The 14,619-nt window shown below is 41.8% G+C and overlaps 1 protein-coding gene across 6 annotated transcripts in view; it reads right to left on the bottom strand.

The window, feature by feature from the left end:
• Positions 1-14,619, bottom strand: part of PDGFD (platelet derived growth factor D) — a 144,283-nt gene that overhangs the window by 50,915 nt on the left and 78,749 nt on the right. For 2 of the 6 annotated variants that reach the window (XM_054848580.1, XM_054848620.1), the window contains exons 2-4: positions 11,704-11,908; positions 7,517-7,697; positions 6,785-6,826 (exon numbers count right to left, since the gene is read on the bottom strand). In XM_054848580.1, the coding sequence (XP_054704555.1) occupies positions 6,785-6,826; positions 7,517-7,697; positions 11,704-11,908 (428 nt within the window). The remainder of the gene's footprint in view (positions 1-6,784; positions 6,827-7,516; positions 7,698-11,703; positions 11,909-14,619) is intronic. The other 4 variants (XM_054848629.1, XM_054848599.1, XM_054848590.1 and 1 more) reach the window with 3 other exon arrangements.

Here is a 14,619-nt window from a genome sequence, read left to right as displayed (position 1 = left end):
TGGTTTACACAAATCCCTCCTTCCCTTCATTCCTTTGTTAAAAGTGTTTCCTTAATTGCCATTCACCCTTCTTCAGTCCAACAAAAACTGCTTTCATGTCACTGTAATGAACAAATGATGTGTGGACATCTTCCTGGTAAACAGGGAAGGCTGCTTCTTTCTTACCTTTCATGATGCATTTGCTAAGTTTGATATTGTCAGTCACATCCTCTCTGTCCTTTGGCTTTTTTATTTTTCCTTTCAGCTTTCTTCACTTGTTTGGGGCTTCTTCTGCCTCTCTGACAACCGCATTTTGATGTTTCTGCTGCCTTCTCTCTCTCTGTGGCCTTGCCTCTTCCACTGTGTGTGCTTGCCTTACCCACAATTATCTTTATTTCTGAACTTGGACTATACCGAACTCCCCTTCCTTGTCTTTGCTGCTGCCACTGTTTCATTGCCATTCCTGGATGATCCTGCATCAGTCCCTCCCTCTAGCACTTGTAGCATCCCCTGACGCCAAGGTGGCAGGTGATCCCTCTTCTTCCTGAAACCTACTTTTGTTCACCACTCTCTTATCAGTGTCATCTCTGACTTACAAATGGCTTTAGAAATTAGGACACAAGACAGGGAGACTCCCAATGAAATTTAAAATTCAGAGAGTCACATAGTACAAGGATTGTGACCAATCTTTATGTCTGAGACAACAAGAGTAAACATGGAAGGGACATAAGACCCTCAGAAGACACCTGCCAAGAAAAGGACTATGTTAGACCACAGTCCATGGAAAACTGGGAGAAGATGCAGTCTGGGACAACTGACTCTGAAGTGTTGGGCCAGGTTAGGTCATAGCTTTGGCTGCAGCCCCTCTGACTCAAACACTGCATTCAGCTGGTGGGACTCAGGCTTGAAAACTTGCAAGGTTTTCCACCTGAGGAGATGGGGCAGGCAAGATTTAGGAGTTAGGCAGTAAAGATTTAGGGTTTTGGAAGGTGTGATAGGATGCTGGAGGGAGAAATAGCTCTTGGTTCGATGCAAATGTTGGAATGAATCTTTTAATTAGGAACTTTGTCTGCCCCTGGAGCAGCCAATGCTGCCTGTGAAACTGCTTGTCCAGGTGTGCCTTCTCAACCCATGTACATTGTTTCCTTATTGCTGAGCTATCTGACTCCCAGTTTTGCTTTGTTTGTATCCTTCACTAGCTTTTGTTCTGCTCTGAGTGCCGGGAGAACTGGAACGTCCCTGCCTACCACACTGCTTGGCTTGTCTCCACGCCACCTTCCTCTCTTCATCAAACCCTGCTGAAGGACAGGTTAGGTCCTGTGAGATGAATTAAGCAGCAGATTGAGACTTGCTGGATTCTCAGGAACCTTCATTACATGAAAAGCATTCCTCCTCCCCATAAAAAATTACTTTGAGATGCTCCATGTCTCAAGACACACTGAGACACAATCTCTCTTTTTAACATGCTGGCATTTTATGTTGCCTTTTAAAACATTATAACACCTTCCAAAGTTAAAAAAACAAAAAAGTGCATAGATAATCTCTTAAATCCTCTGCTTATGTAAAGTTGGGGAAGGAATGTTAAAGATTTTGAGCAAGTTTTATCTAATTAGAAAGGACTTAATTAATTCTCTCCTGAAAGATGAGCCTCTGGCTGATAATTTTATAAGGATGGTATGCCTTGAGCAAAAACACAGAAAATAGTTTTTTGCCAGAACTTAAGGAAATAGAAGTTTCATCATCTAGATCGTTACGAGTTTTGCACATGGGCTGTATTTATGAAAAATCTTTGCTGTCTAGCATAGACAGGCAATCAAAACTGAAATGAGAGAAAGAGTAGCATAAAAACAACTGATAAAGCTTCCACGTGTAAGTTCTTGATTCTTCATCGTGAGATCTATTTCATGTTCAACCACTTTATTAACCAAGACATCCCCCCCACCCCATTCCTCTCCTTTTGTACCCCCAGCAATTTACTGGGATTCCTTCTGTGGATTACCTAAAAGCAGGGAAGGTATTCATGCACCATTATCACGCCTGTTGTCACATGAGATATATTATACGGGTTTTCAGGCAGAATATTTAGTCTTGGAGACAGAAATGAAATGTCTATTCTGTGAAAGAAGTGACAAGCTAAAACAGGACCACAGCAGCAAAGACTTATGCAGCTTCTGGGCTGGATTCAGCTCTGTGACCAGTGATGAAGAATCAGTCATTCTTCTCGGTCTTTATGAATCTGTAGTCACACTGGTGGCTGAATCGTTTTGTGATCATGTTAACTCTTACAAGGGTGTTTATTTATTGACTTATTTAAAAAAGCCTGCAGCCTGGTGCTGCACTACTTGTGCAAACAAATCTGGTAAAATAAAGGGAGCCAGTCACTTAATTCAGAGTGATTGTCTGTGAGTACAAGTATCAGGATCAGGTTCTTATTCTGCCCATTTTCATTGTCTGATCGTGCTTTGAATTTTTGATGTTTTCTTGTGAGCTTAATAAGCAAGTATCAAAGAGTTTAAGTTTAGTATTTGAACTAACTTGTACTAGTCAATATTTTGTGCATGGTAAAGTCATTACATTTTATTAGATTGACTGTGGTGTCTTATCCCACTTTGTGTCCAATGCTCTTTGTTTGATAATATGAGTAGTGACCTATAGCCTGGGTGTTTAGCAGAAAGCTACTTCTCCGTAAAATTCCACATGATGGATCAAAATCCAAAGTTCCCCCCTCTCCATTCCATTAATTTCTTTATCGCTCCTTCATACAAAAACTGTCATTTCAAACAAGCAGAAATAACTCATGATCCAACACATTGATACACATTTTGACACGTAAGTTTATCCTGGGACAAAACCACTTACGTTCTCCTGTTTAGCACCACATGTCCACCACTGTTGGTTTACAATTCCCAAATAAGTAAAGACTCCTCTTAATGCCATGTGATGTTTCCTAGTCATGAATTATATTTTAATTTTAAAGAAAAGTAAAAGCACATATATATATGTAAAAATATGTTTATGCAAAATATATTTTTTAACTTTACATCTTTGTATATATATATGCATGTTTGTACATATACATATATATACATATACATATGTTCCTAGCTTTTTTGTAGCCCTTGTTTCCAATAATGATTTTAGTTGAAGTTCCAAAATATGGATTTCATTTAGGATTAATGAAACAATTAGTACGGCAATAACAATTTACTGTTATAAATTTATAACAAATATGTGCCTTTTACAGCAAACTTAAAATAATGTTTTTAATTAGCAAATGGAAGCCAACATTTTCTATTTGTCTCATTAAAATGATATTAGATGCAGGGCTGGAAATTTTAATTCAAAACATTCACCTTTATTGCTGGAACACATTCCTGAACGAGTTCCTAGTTAATTTTAGTAAATGTCCAAGCTAATGTACTTGTAAAACGTGGGGTCCAATATTGTTAACATTCCCTTCCAGAATTAGGACATTGGAAGAATTTCACTTCAGAAGGAAAAAGAGGATTGTATAAAATTACTTCAATCAAGCAAAGATTATTTCCATGTGCAACAGTCTAACTTAATTTAGATTCCTACATCTCAAAATAATTGATGCAGTATTTTTAGTAATTGTTGAATACTTACTTGCTACATGCAAGATCCCTCAGTCAAGGTAACTGCACCGCAAGCAGCAGTGGAATGAAATTTTACATTTGTGGCAATATGAAATATTCACATCACCTACTTTAAAGTGTGCAACCCTCTCTCCTGACAGCGCCTACCTCCCCTCTAGCAACTGTGTAAGTAACCTAAGATTACTTATCTTTCTCTGTATCACATTTTTCTACAATGTTTGTCGTGAAACGCTATCTCCTTAGAGTAAGAAATTATATAACGTGAGGAAAAAAAGACTGGAATACCTCAGTGCCTTCTATACTGCAAATTAATGTTTCTAAGGCAACTCAACCAAGAAAAGTAACAAAAAAAAATAAATTTGAGAAATAAGCACTTTAAGTGATAATGGCAGGGAGGAATTTCAAACAAATTTGCAGCTAAGTGAGGCTCATGCCTAATAGCTGTCCAGGGCTTCCTCCAGACCATTTTTGCTCTAGGTTTGTGAAGCTTGAAGGAAAAGACAATTTTTAAAGAGGTTCAAGGGAGCCATTTCTCTGTGTGGATACTCAGGCTAAGCCAACAAACTGCACAGCTACAACTGGGGGCTTTCAATGTGAAGCGTCCGTAGACACCAGCCACCAGCTGTGCATCCTTGCCTGTTTCTGCACTGTCACAGACAGCACAGAGCAGGAGTGACTTTTTCCAGTCAAGGACACTTTTGACTTTTACTCAACTTGGGATAAGCGGTGGGGCACACTCAGCTCACCAATAAGCTCCTGCAGTCAGCTCCACCCTGGAGCTCCCACCCCCAGGGAGTGCTATGGCTTCACGGGAAAAGAGTGGATCAGGGACAGGCACCGGGCAGCAGCATGTTGGATCTGACCCTTCTCTCCAAAACCACCCTCCCTGCTCCCCCTCCAGCCTTCCTAGTCCCTCAGACCCACAAAAAGGAGAACAGAGGCAGAGATGCCAAGAGACAGAGGATGTGGGGAGAGGAGGAGGAAGAGGAAGAAGGTGGAGGGAGCCAGCCTTGGCAAGCAAAAGTTGCTAAATGCTGTGTTTAGACGCTCAGACTTTATATCACAGATCTGCTCCCTTGCCCATTGTCCCTTATCTTATATTGGGACAGTTAATTACTCCCACACATCCATATGGCTTTCAGCCTTGTCCTGTTAAAGCTCATCCTTGTATTTTTTTCAGGCTAATTTTCCAGAGTCACTCTGAATTCTAATTCCACCGTCCTGAGTGACTGAGCCTCTCCATCTTACATGGGTTGCTTACTTTGCATGCCTTGTTTTACAAGGGCAAATGTGATTTTCATGGATACGAGTCTAATTTATGCCTTCTCTAAAAAAAAGAAACCCTTTTTGTTTCTCTAAACGGTACTGAAATGTGAAGTCAATGCAAAAACACCAGTACAGGAAGATAATGAAGTATGTTTCTACTAAGCTCTGCGGTGCCTCATTTGTGCCTCATGCAGAGTGCTGAACTAAGTAAAAACTTGATCTGCATCAAATGAAGTGAACTTAACTGACTTCCTTGAAGATTCATAAATGAGAAGGCCAGAGAGCAAGGCTGCGAGGCTGTTTGGCTGGATGTGTAACCCAGCCATTCTGGCACCACGCTCAGGAGATGCAGCTGATCAATAAACTCAAGGGAACCCTCCAAATTGCTTGCTTCAGTTTTCTCTGAAGGATTATCAATAAGAGTCTGGTATACAAACAAATGACTGCCATGGAGATCCAAACTCCAAACATAAGAAAAAACAAGGGAGTTCAAGATTTGCACATATCTTGTGCACCGCTTTCCAAGAAACCCCCCAGAAGTAGCTTTGTCTTGGAGGTTACAAAGAAAGGAAAAAAAAGCAATGTAAAGGTCTTTCATTTCATCTGATACAAAATACCATATGTTTTTGAATGCTTCATTAATGGTCTCTGGTTTGCCGCCTAGACATGCACAATGAGTTCAACCTTCAGGGGTCAGCAGTGCTCAGGATATCTATGAACTGAGCTCTAAATGACTGTGGGGACTATCGAATAAGGGCTGACTCTGCTGAATATTAATCCTGCAGTTTTAGGTTGGACGGTTTGACATCTGAAAACTAGCTAAGTACATATCACCTTCCATCTTGTGGTGACATGTGAATGCCACTAATCATCTACACAGTTCTCAGAAATAAAACAGTATTTTATTCAGAGGGTGCACTTGGAGAGTATTCTTCTGAATAGATTTGCTGGACTGTAAAATTCTCTGTTTACTCATAGTATTGAAATCAGATAAATATAGTAGCCTTTTTTGAGCTTTCTAGTGGAGAGTGTCCTGTGTTTTGAGTGATGACATTCTTTTTTTTTTTGAAAGCTGGAGAGGGACTGTTTACAAAGACATGGAGTGACAGGACAAGGGGTAGTGGTAAAGCTGAAGAAAGGGAGATTTAGATTAGGTATTAGGGAGAAATTCTTTGCTGTAAGGGTGGTGAGGCACTGGAACAGGTTGCCCAGAGAAGCTGTGGAGGCCCCATCCCTGGAAGTGTTCAAGGCCAGGTTGGATGGGGCTTTGGGCAACCTGGTCTAGTGGAGGGTGTCCCTGCCCCTGGCAGGGGGGTTGGAACTAGATAATCTTTAAGGTCCCTTCCAACCCAGACCATTCTGTGATTCTGTGATTCTATGATTTTTGGAAAGCCTAATACTATCAGACTAGCTGTACGTGGTCTGGAATAAAGCTTACTAAATGCAGCAGAGCTTTTGTGGCTGCACTGAAATACAAGCACTGTAAAGAGAGGCTGCTTCATTCCCTCATTTTTATGCCCAGTGGTCTTTCATAGACTGTTCTGCCTAAATTTTAGTTGTAGTAGATTACCTTCAAATTAGAGTAAATTAGAGCTCAGGATTTGCTCATAGTGCAATGCTTTACTCCACTAGAAGCCTAACAATTTAAATGCAAGGGAGCAAAATCTTTACATTTTTAAAGTTGTCTTGACAATGTGCTGTTTATGGACTCTATTTAGCATACATAGGCATACATGCATGCAAAGCCAAGAGGTTGAAGTGAAATGACTCAAACAGTGGATTTCTCCTGTTACAGCATTAACTTTATTGCTATTCCAGGCTTTCTTACTCTTGTTAAATAACAGTGGACTGAATAAAAAGGGAATAAGAAGTGTGATGGATATGAAAATATAATTATGATAGTATAATAAATGAGTGCTTACCATTTCCTGAGTGTTTGCAAAATCTGCCTCTTTCGAGCTACACTGCACCAAAAGCATTATAACATTAATCAGGACAATACAAAGGAATACATATTTGTATCAAAATCTACTTAGAGTAATGAGCATTCCTGCTCCCTAAAGACAAAACCAAAATAAAAAAACAGGAGGTTTTCATCTCACTGGAACGGTACATGATACACTGGTAACACCACTGCATATACAAATAGGCATGTTTATACGTGGTTAAAAATACAGCCTGAGCCTTAGCACATTGTCTTGCATGTAGAATTTTATTGCATGTAGAATAAACTACTCTGCATCTAACTCAGAATCACAGCCATAGCCCCTCAAGGTATTTTTATTTGACCTCAAATGAACATAAAAAAGGAGTTCATAGAGCAGCCATTTCTTTGCTATTTCTGCAGCATCTGTCATGGCACTGGCTGTGCAGCCTCACTGCAGAAAGTGTTAGTGCTTCTGAAACATGTTATTAGTGTAAATCTTGGCCTGGACTTGACTTTATTTTATATTTAATGACAGGATCTGTCATTAATGTAGTATTAATGACTGTAGTATTAATGATCTGTATTAATGTAGTTGTTGGAAAGAAAATACTTTCAGTCAATTAGTGTTTTGATCCAATGCAGTTAGCTACACCATCCAGTCTTCAACTACTGATGCTCTTTTACACTACAATCTGTCCCTCACCCATGACACAGCTAGGTCACTTACCACAAGGGAGTAACAAATCTTGAATCCTGGTTTAGCCACAAAGTAGTCATCGGATTTGAAGGTTATCTTTATCTGATTTGTTCTTGATGTTATTCTTGGAGGTACTTCCTTGTGTCCACACCACCGTCCTCGTATAACTGTGCTAGTCTCCGATATATCCTCCACTTCCACAAAGTCATACCTGGGAATCAGTTTGAAGGATTAGTTTTTGCTAACTCTGTTTACAAAAGATGGTTGCAAATAGACAGGAGCACAGCTGGAGACACAAAGACAACTGTTCCCCGTTCTCCACTGTAAAACATCAGACTAAATATCACAAATGCTGGACATGCTCATGTAGCACAAAATACACTAAGCTGCAAGCTGCTGCCTGAGTGCCCAAATGGCTGATTTTTGGGCTCCTGGAACATGACAGATAGTATTTTCTACCACGTTAAAATAGCAATGAGAGGCACTTGCATGTGCTTAGTACACAGTAAACATACACAATGCATTTCATGTGGTGGATAAATAATTTAGAGACCTGATAAAATATTATTTAAGGCAGGCTGCCCAAACCGAGCAGCTGCAAGCTTTGCGCACTTTCCAGTGGTCCCCCAACTCCCTGCAGCAGCAGCCACTGGCTCCTGCCTGCTGCGCCTGTCGGAGGGCTGGAGCTGGGCTGCCGCCGTGCCAGGAGCAAAGGGAGATGCTGGAGGGGCACAGGGCAGTGCATGTCCTTTTAGGACCTTCTTTGTAGGTGGCATGGTTCTCCTGCTAGATGGTTTGGAAAGACTCATTTCAAACTTTCAAGCAGAAAAGGGCAGGCTGGCACTCTGTGTGCTGCGGCAGGGACTCCTCCCTCCTCCGCTGTTTGTGTGGGTGCTGTCACCAGGGGAAAACCAACAGCACGTCTTGCCCTGTGTAAGGTCACACCTTGGCCAGGCACTCGTGCCACAGTTGTGGTGCCCTGAGCCCAAAGAGGCTCTGCCAGGAGCAGCAGGCACTAAACCCCAGGGATGAGAGCACTCACTGCCGCAGCCTGCGTCTTCGCTTGCTTCGGTCATTTATTGAGAATAAGGAAGGAAGAGAATAAAGTCCTGATCTCACAACGTCTATGAGAAAAACAATCCCTCGGTATCTGTGGAGCCAGAATTGGGCCCCACACATTGTGGTCGGCGAGGGAGAGGCGATGACAAGAGGAGCGGGTTGAGTGCAGGCAACGAGAGATGGGGGGAGCTGCCATCCTCACAGTACAGCTAAGCCTTAAAACTTTGGAGGTCTTTACCAGGGAAGGTTTTTATTATGAAAGCATGTGCTCCCTCCAAAGAGGGAGTTTAAGACTGTTAACCGATTCTTACTAGCAGTGTGCTGCTCCCCACGCCCGGGTCTGTGGGCCAAGCGCCTGCCTCCCTGCTCAGTTGTGGGAGATGAATAGCTCTGTAAATAACAGACCTGCTCATCTTTTTCTGCTGAGAGCCCATGTGAAAAAAATGCAAGCACTACGCGGCTTGAGAATATCAGCACTGCTGCTTTTATATTCACCAACCCCAAATTGCACAGAACAGAAAATAACAGATTCGCCATAACCAAATCACTTAAATCTGCCCAAACTCTGCTGAAACATACATTTTTTTGTAACACGACAGAGTTTAGTTTCAGACAGAGGTAAACTTGTCTCAGGCTCTCTCCACCGACCTCTGCTCCCACTCCCTCATGGTGATGAACGTGGTACCTGGCAGAGCTCTGTGCCGCCCACGCGAGCATCCGCCACTGCCCCCCAGGCAGCATGATGGCCAGGGAACTCTTACTGTAACATGAGGGGTTGCAGAGTGTTCAGCATAAGATAACCTTGTAGGCTTTGGTGAAAATTGTCCTGAGTGGCCTCCCCACTTTTTGAGGCCAGGAGCCAGACTAACTGCTAGCAAAAATGGGGCAAATCCATGGGCTTTCAGGGATTATTTCTGCTTTCAACAGCAGAGGTTTTGCTGCAATGGTCATGGAAGTAGGTGCAATCTCGGTTGTTTCTGTGCATCCAAGGAACCTCAGAGGCTGGGTAAGTTAATTGCTTTTCAGAATCATCTCTTATCAAGTGCCTCTGGAAATGCTAACAGCACTTCTAGAAAATTCTGTAAAACCTTGAATATTTCCCCTCCTCCTGAAACAGCTCTGCTAATGTATACCTTTTCATTCCTCAGCCTGAATTAATTTCAATCAGTTCAGTCTTAATAGTATGCAAATTACAATAATTAGCATTAATGAAAAATTGAAAGAAAACACTAGGAAGTTTCTGGGAAAAAAAGCGTAAGGTCAGAAGCAAGTACAAAAGGAAGGTAAGGTGCAGAGGTCCTGAATTGCTTGTCTGATATGCACAGCATTCGAGCACACGCTCAGCTCTCAGCATTCGTTTCAATTAAAACACACCCGGCTGTCTCTCTAAAGCAGCACTGCAGGCATTGTCAGGGACTGAAGTTGCAGAAAAAGAACCTAGTTTTGAAAAACATATTGAGCATTAGCAAAAAATCTAACTATGCACACAGTACTTAACAGGCTTAAAGCCATCACGAGCTGCCTGCCCGAGAAATTCCTCACAATGGAAGTAATACTACGCAAATAAAGGTCTTTCTGGAAGGCCAAGGAAAGCTTTATTGCAGAAAAGAATGTGAAATTTCTCCAGCTTTACAGACACTATGGATGATGGAAGGTCTTTGCTTCTCTCTGCATCCTAAATTAGCTGCTCTGGAAAAAGCAGGCAGATTGTCTTCCAAGACGGTCCCCAAACCCATAATACCAGTAACAGCTTGACTTCCCCTCACCGTGCCACCACCTTTAATGGCTCTTGACAGAGAATACTTCATCTTTTTTTTTTTTTCCACAGTAAATTACCCCTCCGTTTCATAGCTGCAATGCTTTAAGGTCAGCCACAGTTTATCCACTATGTAAATATTAACGGGTCGCTTCTGTATGCATTAGGCTCTCAATCTGGGAAAGCGGCTGCGGTGCTAGGAGGTAACTGTCGTTACTGACTCTGCTGCTGATCTTGGACCAACAGTACCACAGCAGAGCAGCAGATGCCAAGACCATCAAGGCGCAGGGAAGGACAGCCAGTTTCAGGCTGCATTCTTTTATTACTACACAGAAAGCAAACCTGCAGAAATGGTTCTCTCTATTGGTAACGTCAAAAATTAACAAAGTAAAACAAGAAAAAAAAAGGATCCACCCTGTAAAACCCTGCAGAGCTGCCAAACCCTATAAACGCAAATTAATTGACAAAGATAAGATAAGCAGAGGCTGGGTGTGCAGAAATCCTAACAACCCAGTTCCCTGCATAGATAAGGAGTAAGTAACAACATGATCAGGCAGAGAGCTGGAAGCTGAGACTCCAGCGTTTTATGTAAGCACCATCACAGCAATCTGCCTTTCGGAGCGCATGGGAAATCTGAGCCTGCTCTCACCCGCAGAACAGATAACTGAATGGAAGAAATATAAACAAAAACTTTCATGGATTTATACTGTTTTAGTGAATGCTGGCAAGATTCAGCTCTGTGCCCTGCTAGTGCAAAGCAGTTTATCCACCTGGGTTAATCAGCCAGATCAACTGAGCTTATGGTCACTTTTGCTTAAAAGAGGAAACCAAAGCAACCGGGATATAGTAGAGTATACTTTATCAGATATATCAGTATGCAGAGTACACTGATGTTTGTCGACCTATATTTAAAGGTTTTAAACGAAACTGTACCAGTGAAGAGTAAAAATAAATAATCTAAAGAACATAGTTATATTTTTCAATGCATTTTTATCTGTCCCTGCCACCCCGATATAAACACATACCTACTCACTCACACCTCCCAGAGCCTTCCATCTACTGAAAAACATGGGTTTTGCCTGGGTGAAACATGACAGAGGTGATAGAGGACAAAATCCTACTAAAGTATTACCTGACTTGTTAGGTAGCTGGACTTGAGCATACAAGTGCCTTGTGCTTAAAGTATTATAGAAGGACTAAAATCTACCAAAATCGCTTAAAGTCCAGGGCAGCTCAGTTTATTTATAAACTCGAAGGCCAATTTGGGTTGGAAGGGACCCTTGGAGGTCTGTCCTCCAAGCAGGGCCATCCTAGCCCCAGCCAGAGGTACCCAGGTTTTGGTTTGCAGTCTCATGCCACTGGCCACATCCATAAACTTTGCAAACTTCCACTTGCCACTCACCTGCAGATATCATTTTCAGGCTCCTCCAGGCCAAACTGATTATCAAAAGCCAGCTGGATCCTGGTGCTCTCCGGGGAGTGGAGCCGCCACGTCAGCAGGAGGTTCCGGGGGTAACTGCTGGGGAAGCGAGGACTGTGGATGCAGCCGTTCCCTGCCACGCTGATGGTCTCTTCTTTTCGGTACAAGTCTGTGAGGTGATTGCTCTCTGTTAGTAGTCACAACTTGTAGAAATTAGTATGTTGTTCCAGTTACAGGAAGGCAAAAAACACAACAGTTTATAACACAGCACAAATTATTTGCATTTAAAGTCTATAAAAAGTGGGGTCTAGGAGCAGTTATTATTAATTAGGAAGTACAGTGTATTTTCTCTTAATTCAACCCCCTATAAACAATAAGAACAGTACTCAACTATATAGACTCTTTATTTTATGATAAATATATCATTACTTTTACATCGATATCGATTATATAATTTCCTTCTCACCATTTTGGTTTTAAAACAGAATTTAAACTTTAATAAAAGCTGCAAGCTTGAGAACAATGAAGTGACACAGAGTGAAGTGAAAAGGCAAAGAGCTCTTCTTCCCAAATTCGGTGCTCTGGGGAAAGATGCCCTCTGAACAAAACCAGCAATAACAGGCTGCAGGAAAATGCAAGCAAGTGAGTCTAAGTTTGTTTATTGTGCTTCAGTGTTTCATCCCAGAAACATGTGCTAGGTCACATTTTGATTTTATTTATATGATGTGAATAATTTTCTGTCAATGGATCATTAACACAAATAGCTACTCCACACTTGCATCGAAGTGTCCCACCAACCGTCTTATTGAGTAACTTCAAGACAAATAGCCGTCTTTACTGAATTAAAATTCCACAACTTCTGCCTGAGCAAATACTCAATTGTTCCTAAAGTTTACTTATACTGAGGTACAGCCTCAGCTGCTGCAAATCCCTGGCTCCAAGGATAACAGGAACTGTGGCAAGACCAAGCTCTCTAAAAGTCAAAATGTCTTCTCATTTGCCCCGTGCACTTGCATTGTTCAGAAGTTACTGATACTGGAATTTGTCTCCCAGCATCAAAGAGCTGCAAACAACTATTTTTTTGTGCATTGACAACCTTAGTGTGGTGAAATTTTGAGGATCAGAAGGCTCAAAGGCAACATGCAGGTCACAGCAGGGTTCAGTTCCCAGCTAAGACACTCAGATCTGAGCCTCCACCCGTAAGACAGCTATCTGTGCTCCCCATGTGGTGTGGGGGGATCTAGGGCTCAGTTCGGTCATTCACAGAGATACTTCTAACACCATTTAAGACATAGTACAGTTTCCTGCCTGGCCTCCACAAGGACAGGGAGGTCCAGCAGCACACCCAGCAGACCCCAGCAAAAGTCCCATGGAAGCTGTGCTGTCTCACGGAGCCACCTGCGCATGGGCAAGCTGAGCCCCTTCAGAACATAGCTGTTGGGAGCTACACCCAGGCAGGTCCTCAGTCAGTCACCAACTGCACTGACCAAATTTCTACTTACTACGGGAATTCGGACACTCGCTTTCATGCAAACACCTAAACTCCGGTGTCCTCATCTTAAACTGAACATCACCCCCAGTACTCTGCTGAATGTCAGGTCAACTTCCAGTTCCACTACAAGCAACAGAAATATAAAACTAGTGCCTTCTCCTGAATTTGGCTACTGAGGAAGAGCAAACAGGGGGAAAATTTCTCCCACCAAGCCACTCTACAATTGTTGGAAATACAAACCAAAGTAAGCAAGCAGCCACAGCCATCTGCCACACACGGTAACCAAAGTCTTCTCTCTTAAAATAAAATCTAATATTTGACAGAAGCTTTCTAAGCTCTTTATACAAAAGAAATATATTTGTTTCATAAATGCTCATGGAAAACAGGAACCCAGAGAAATGGTAAAAACTTCATGGTAAGTACATCTATTTTTCAGGTTGCTTTTCACCAGTTCCTGGCTGTAAATACCTCCCTGCACACAGCTGTAAGCAAAGCAGGGTTGTGTGTCAACAGTTCATTGTACACTTCTGACAGGGTAATAATTCTAGCTTCAAAACAACATGAAACTTAGAAGATGAAAGTCTGGTTTCCTGTAAAAACTATCTCTAAAGATCTATTTGTGACATCTTTCTAAGATGCTTTCATTCAAGATGAAACGTTCTCACACCCTGAGCCAACCTTTCTAAGCAAATACAGCCCTGACTCCATAGCTCAAAAAGTGCAGAACTAGCCAGTTTTGTTTTGTTTTGTTCTGTCTTGACTAAAAAGTTGCATTGGAAAAGTGACAATTCAGTGAAAATAAAGACCACCCATCTGTCGGTTTTGTTGCAATTTTCATCAGGAACATCTATGCTCAAGTCTGCTTTCTATTTTATGTTATTAAAAAAACCAACCAAACAAACAAACAAAACAAAAAAACCACCCACCTCTGTTTTTTTTCTCCTAATCTGGAATGAAACAGAATGTCCAGCCAACACTACTGACTTCTTACTGAAATGCTGAGGACCTTTTGACTCTGAAAACACCAAGTATACCCAAAAGGACAAGGTATTTCACAGGACTATGTCCAAAATGTCCAAGAAAAAGGATAAAAATACAACAGTTTTGATGAAAACAAACTCTGCACTTTTGAATGAAACAACCATTTCCTAGGACACAACAAAAGTTACTGCAGTAAAACATGGCAGAACTCATCCTATATCTGAGACTACTTTGCTCTTCTTTCTTGGACAGCAAACTCTTGCCATTTTCCCACTACGAGCACGCATTTCACTGTGTGGTTCAATGCGGTTCAGGCTTCTGAGGGAAAGGTTCCCTTTCCCCTGCCAGTCCTAGCACAGGCTTTACTCTGGAGTTGTCAGCTGCTGAGATCAGAGTGCTAGGGACAGCATCTTTTAAATCTGCTC

This window comes from Grus americana, chromosome 1 (genome assembly GCF_028858705.1).
Source record: "Grus americana isolate bGruAme1 chromosome 1, bGruAme1.mat, whole genome shotgun sequence".
NCBI lineage: Eukaryota > Metazoa > Chordata > Aves > Gruiformes > Gruidae > Grus > Grus americana.
This window is presented reverse-complemented; position numbering and strand designations above follow the sequence as displayed.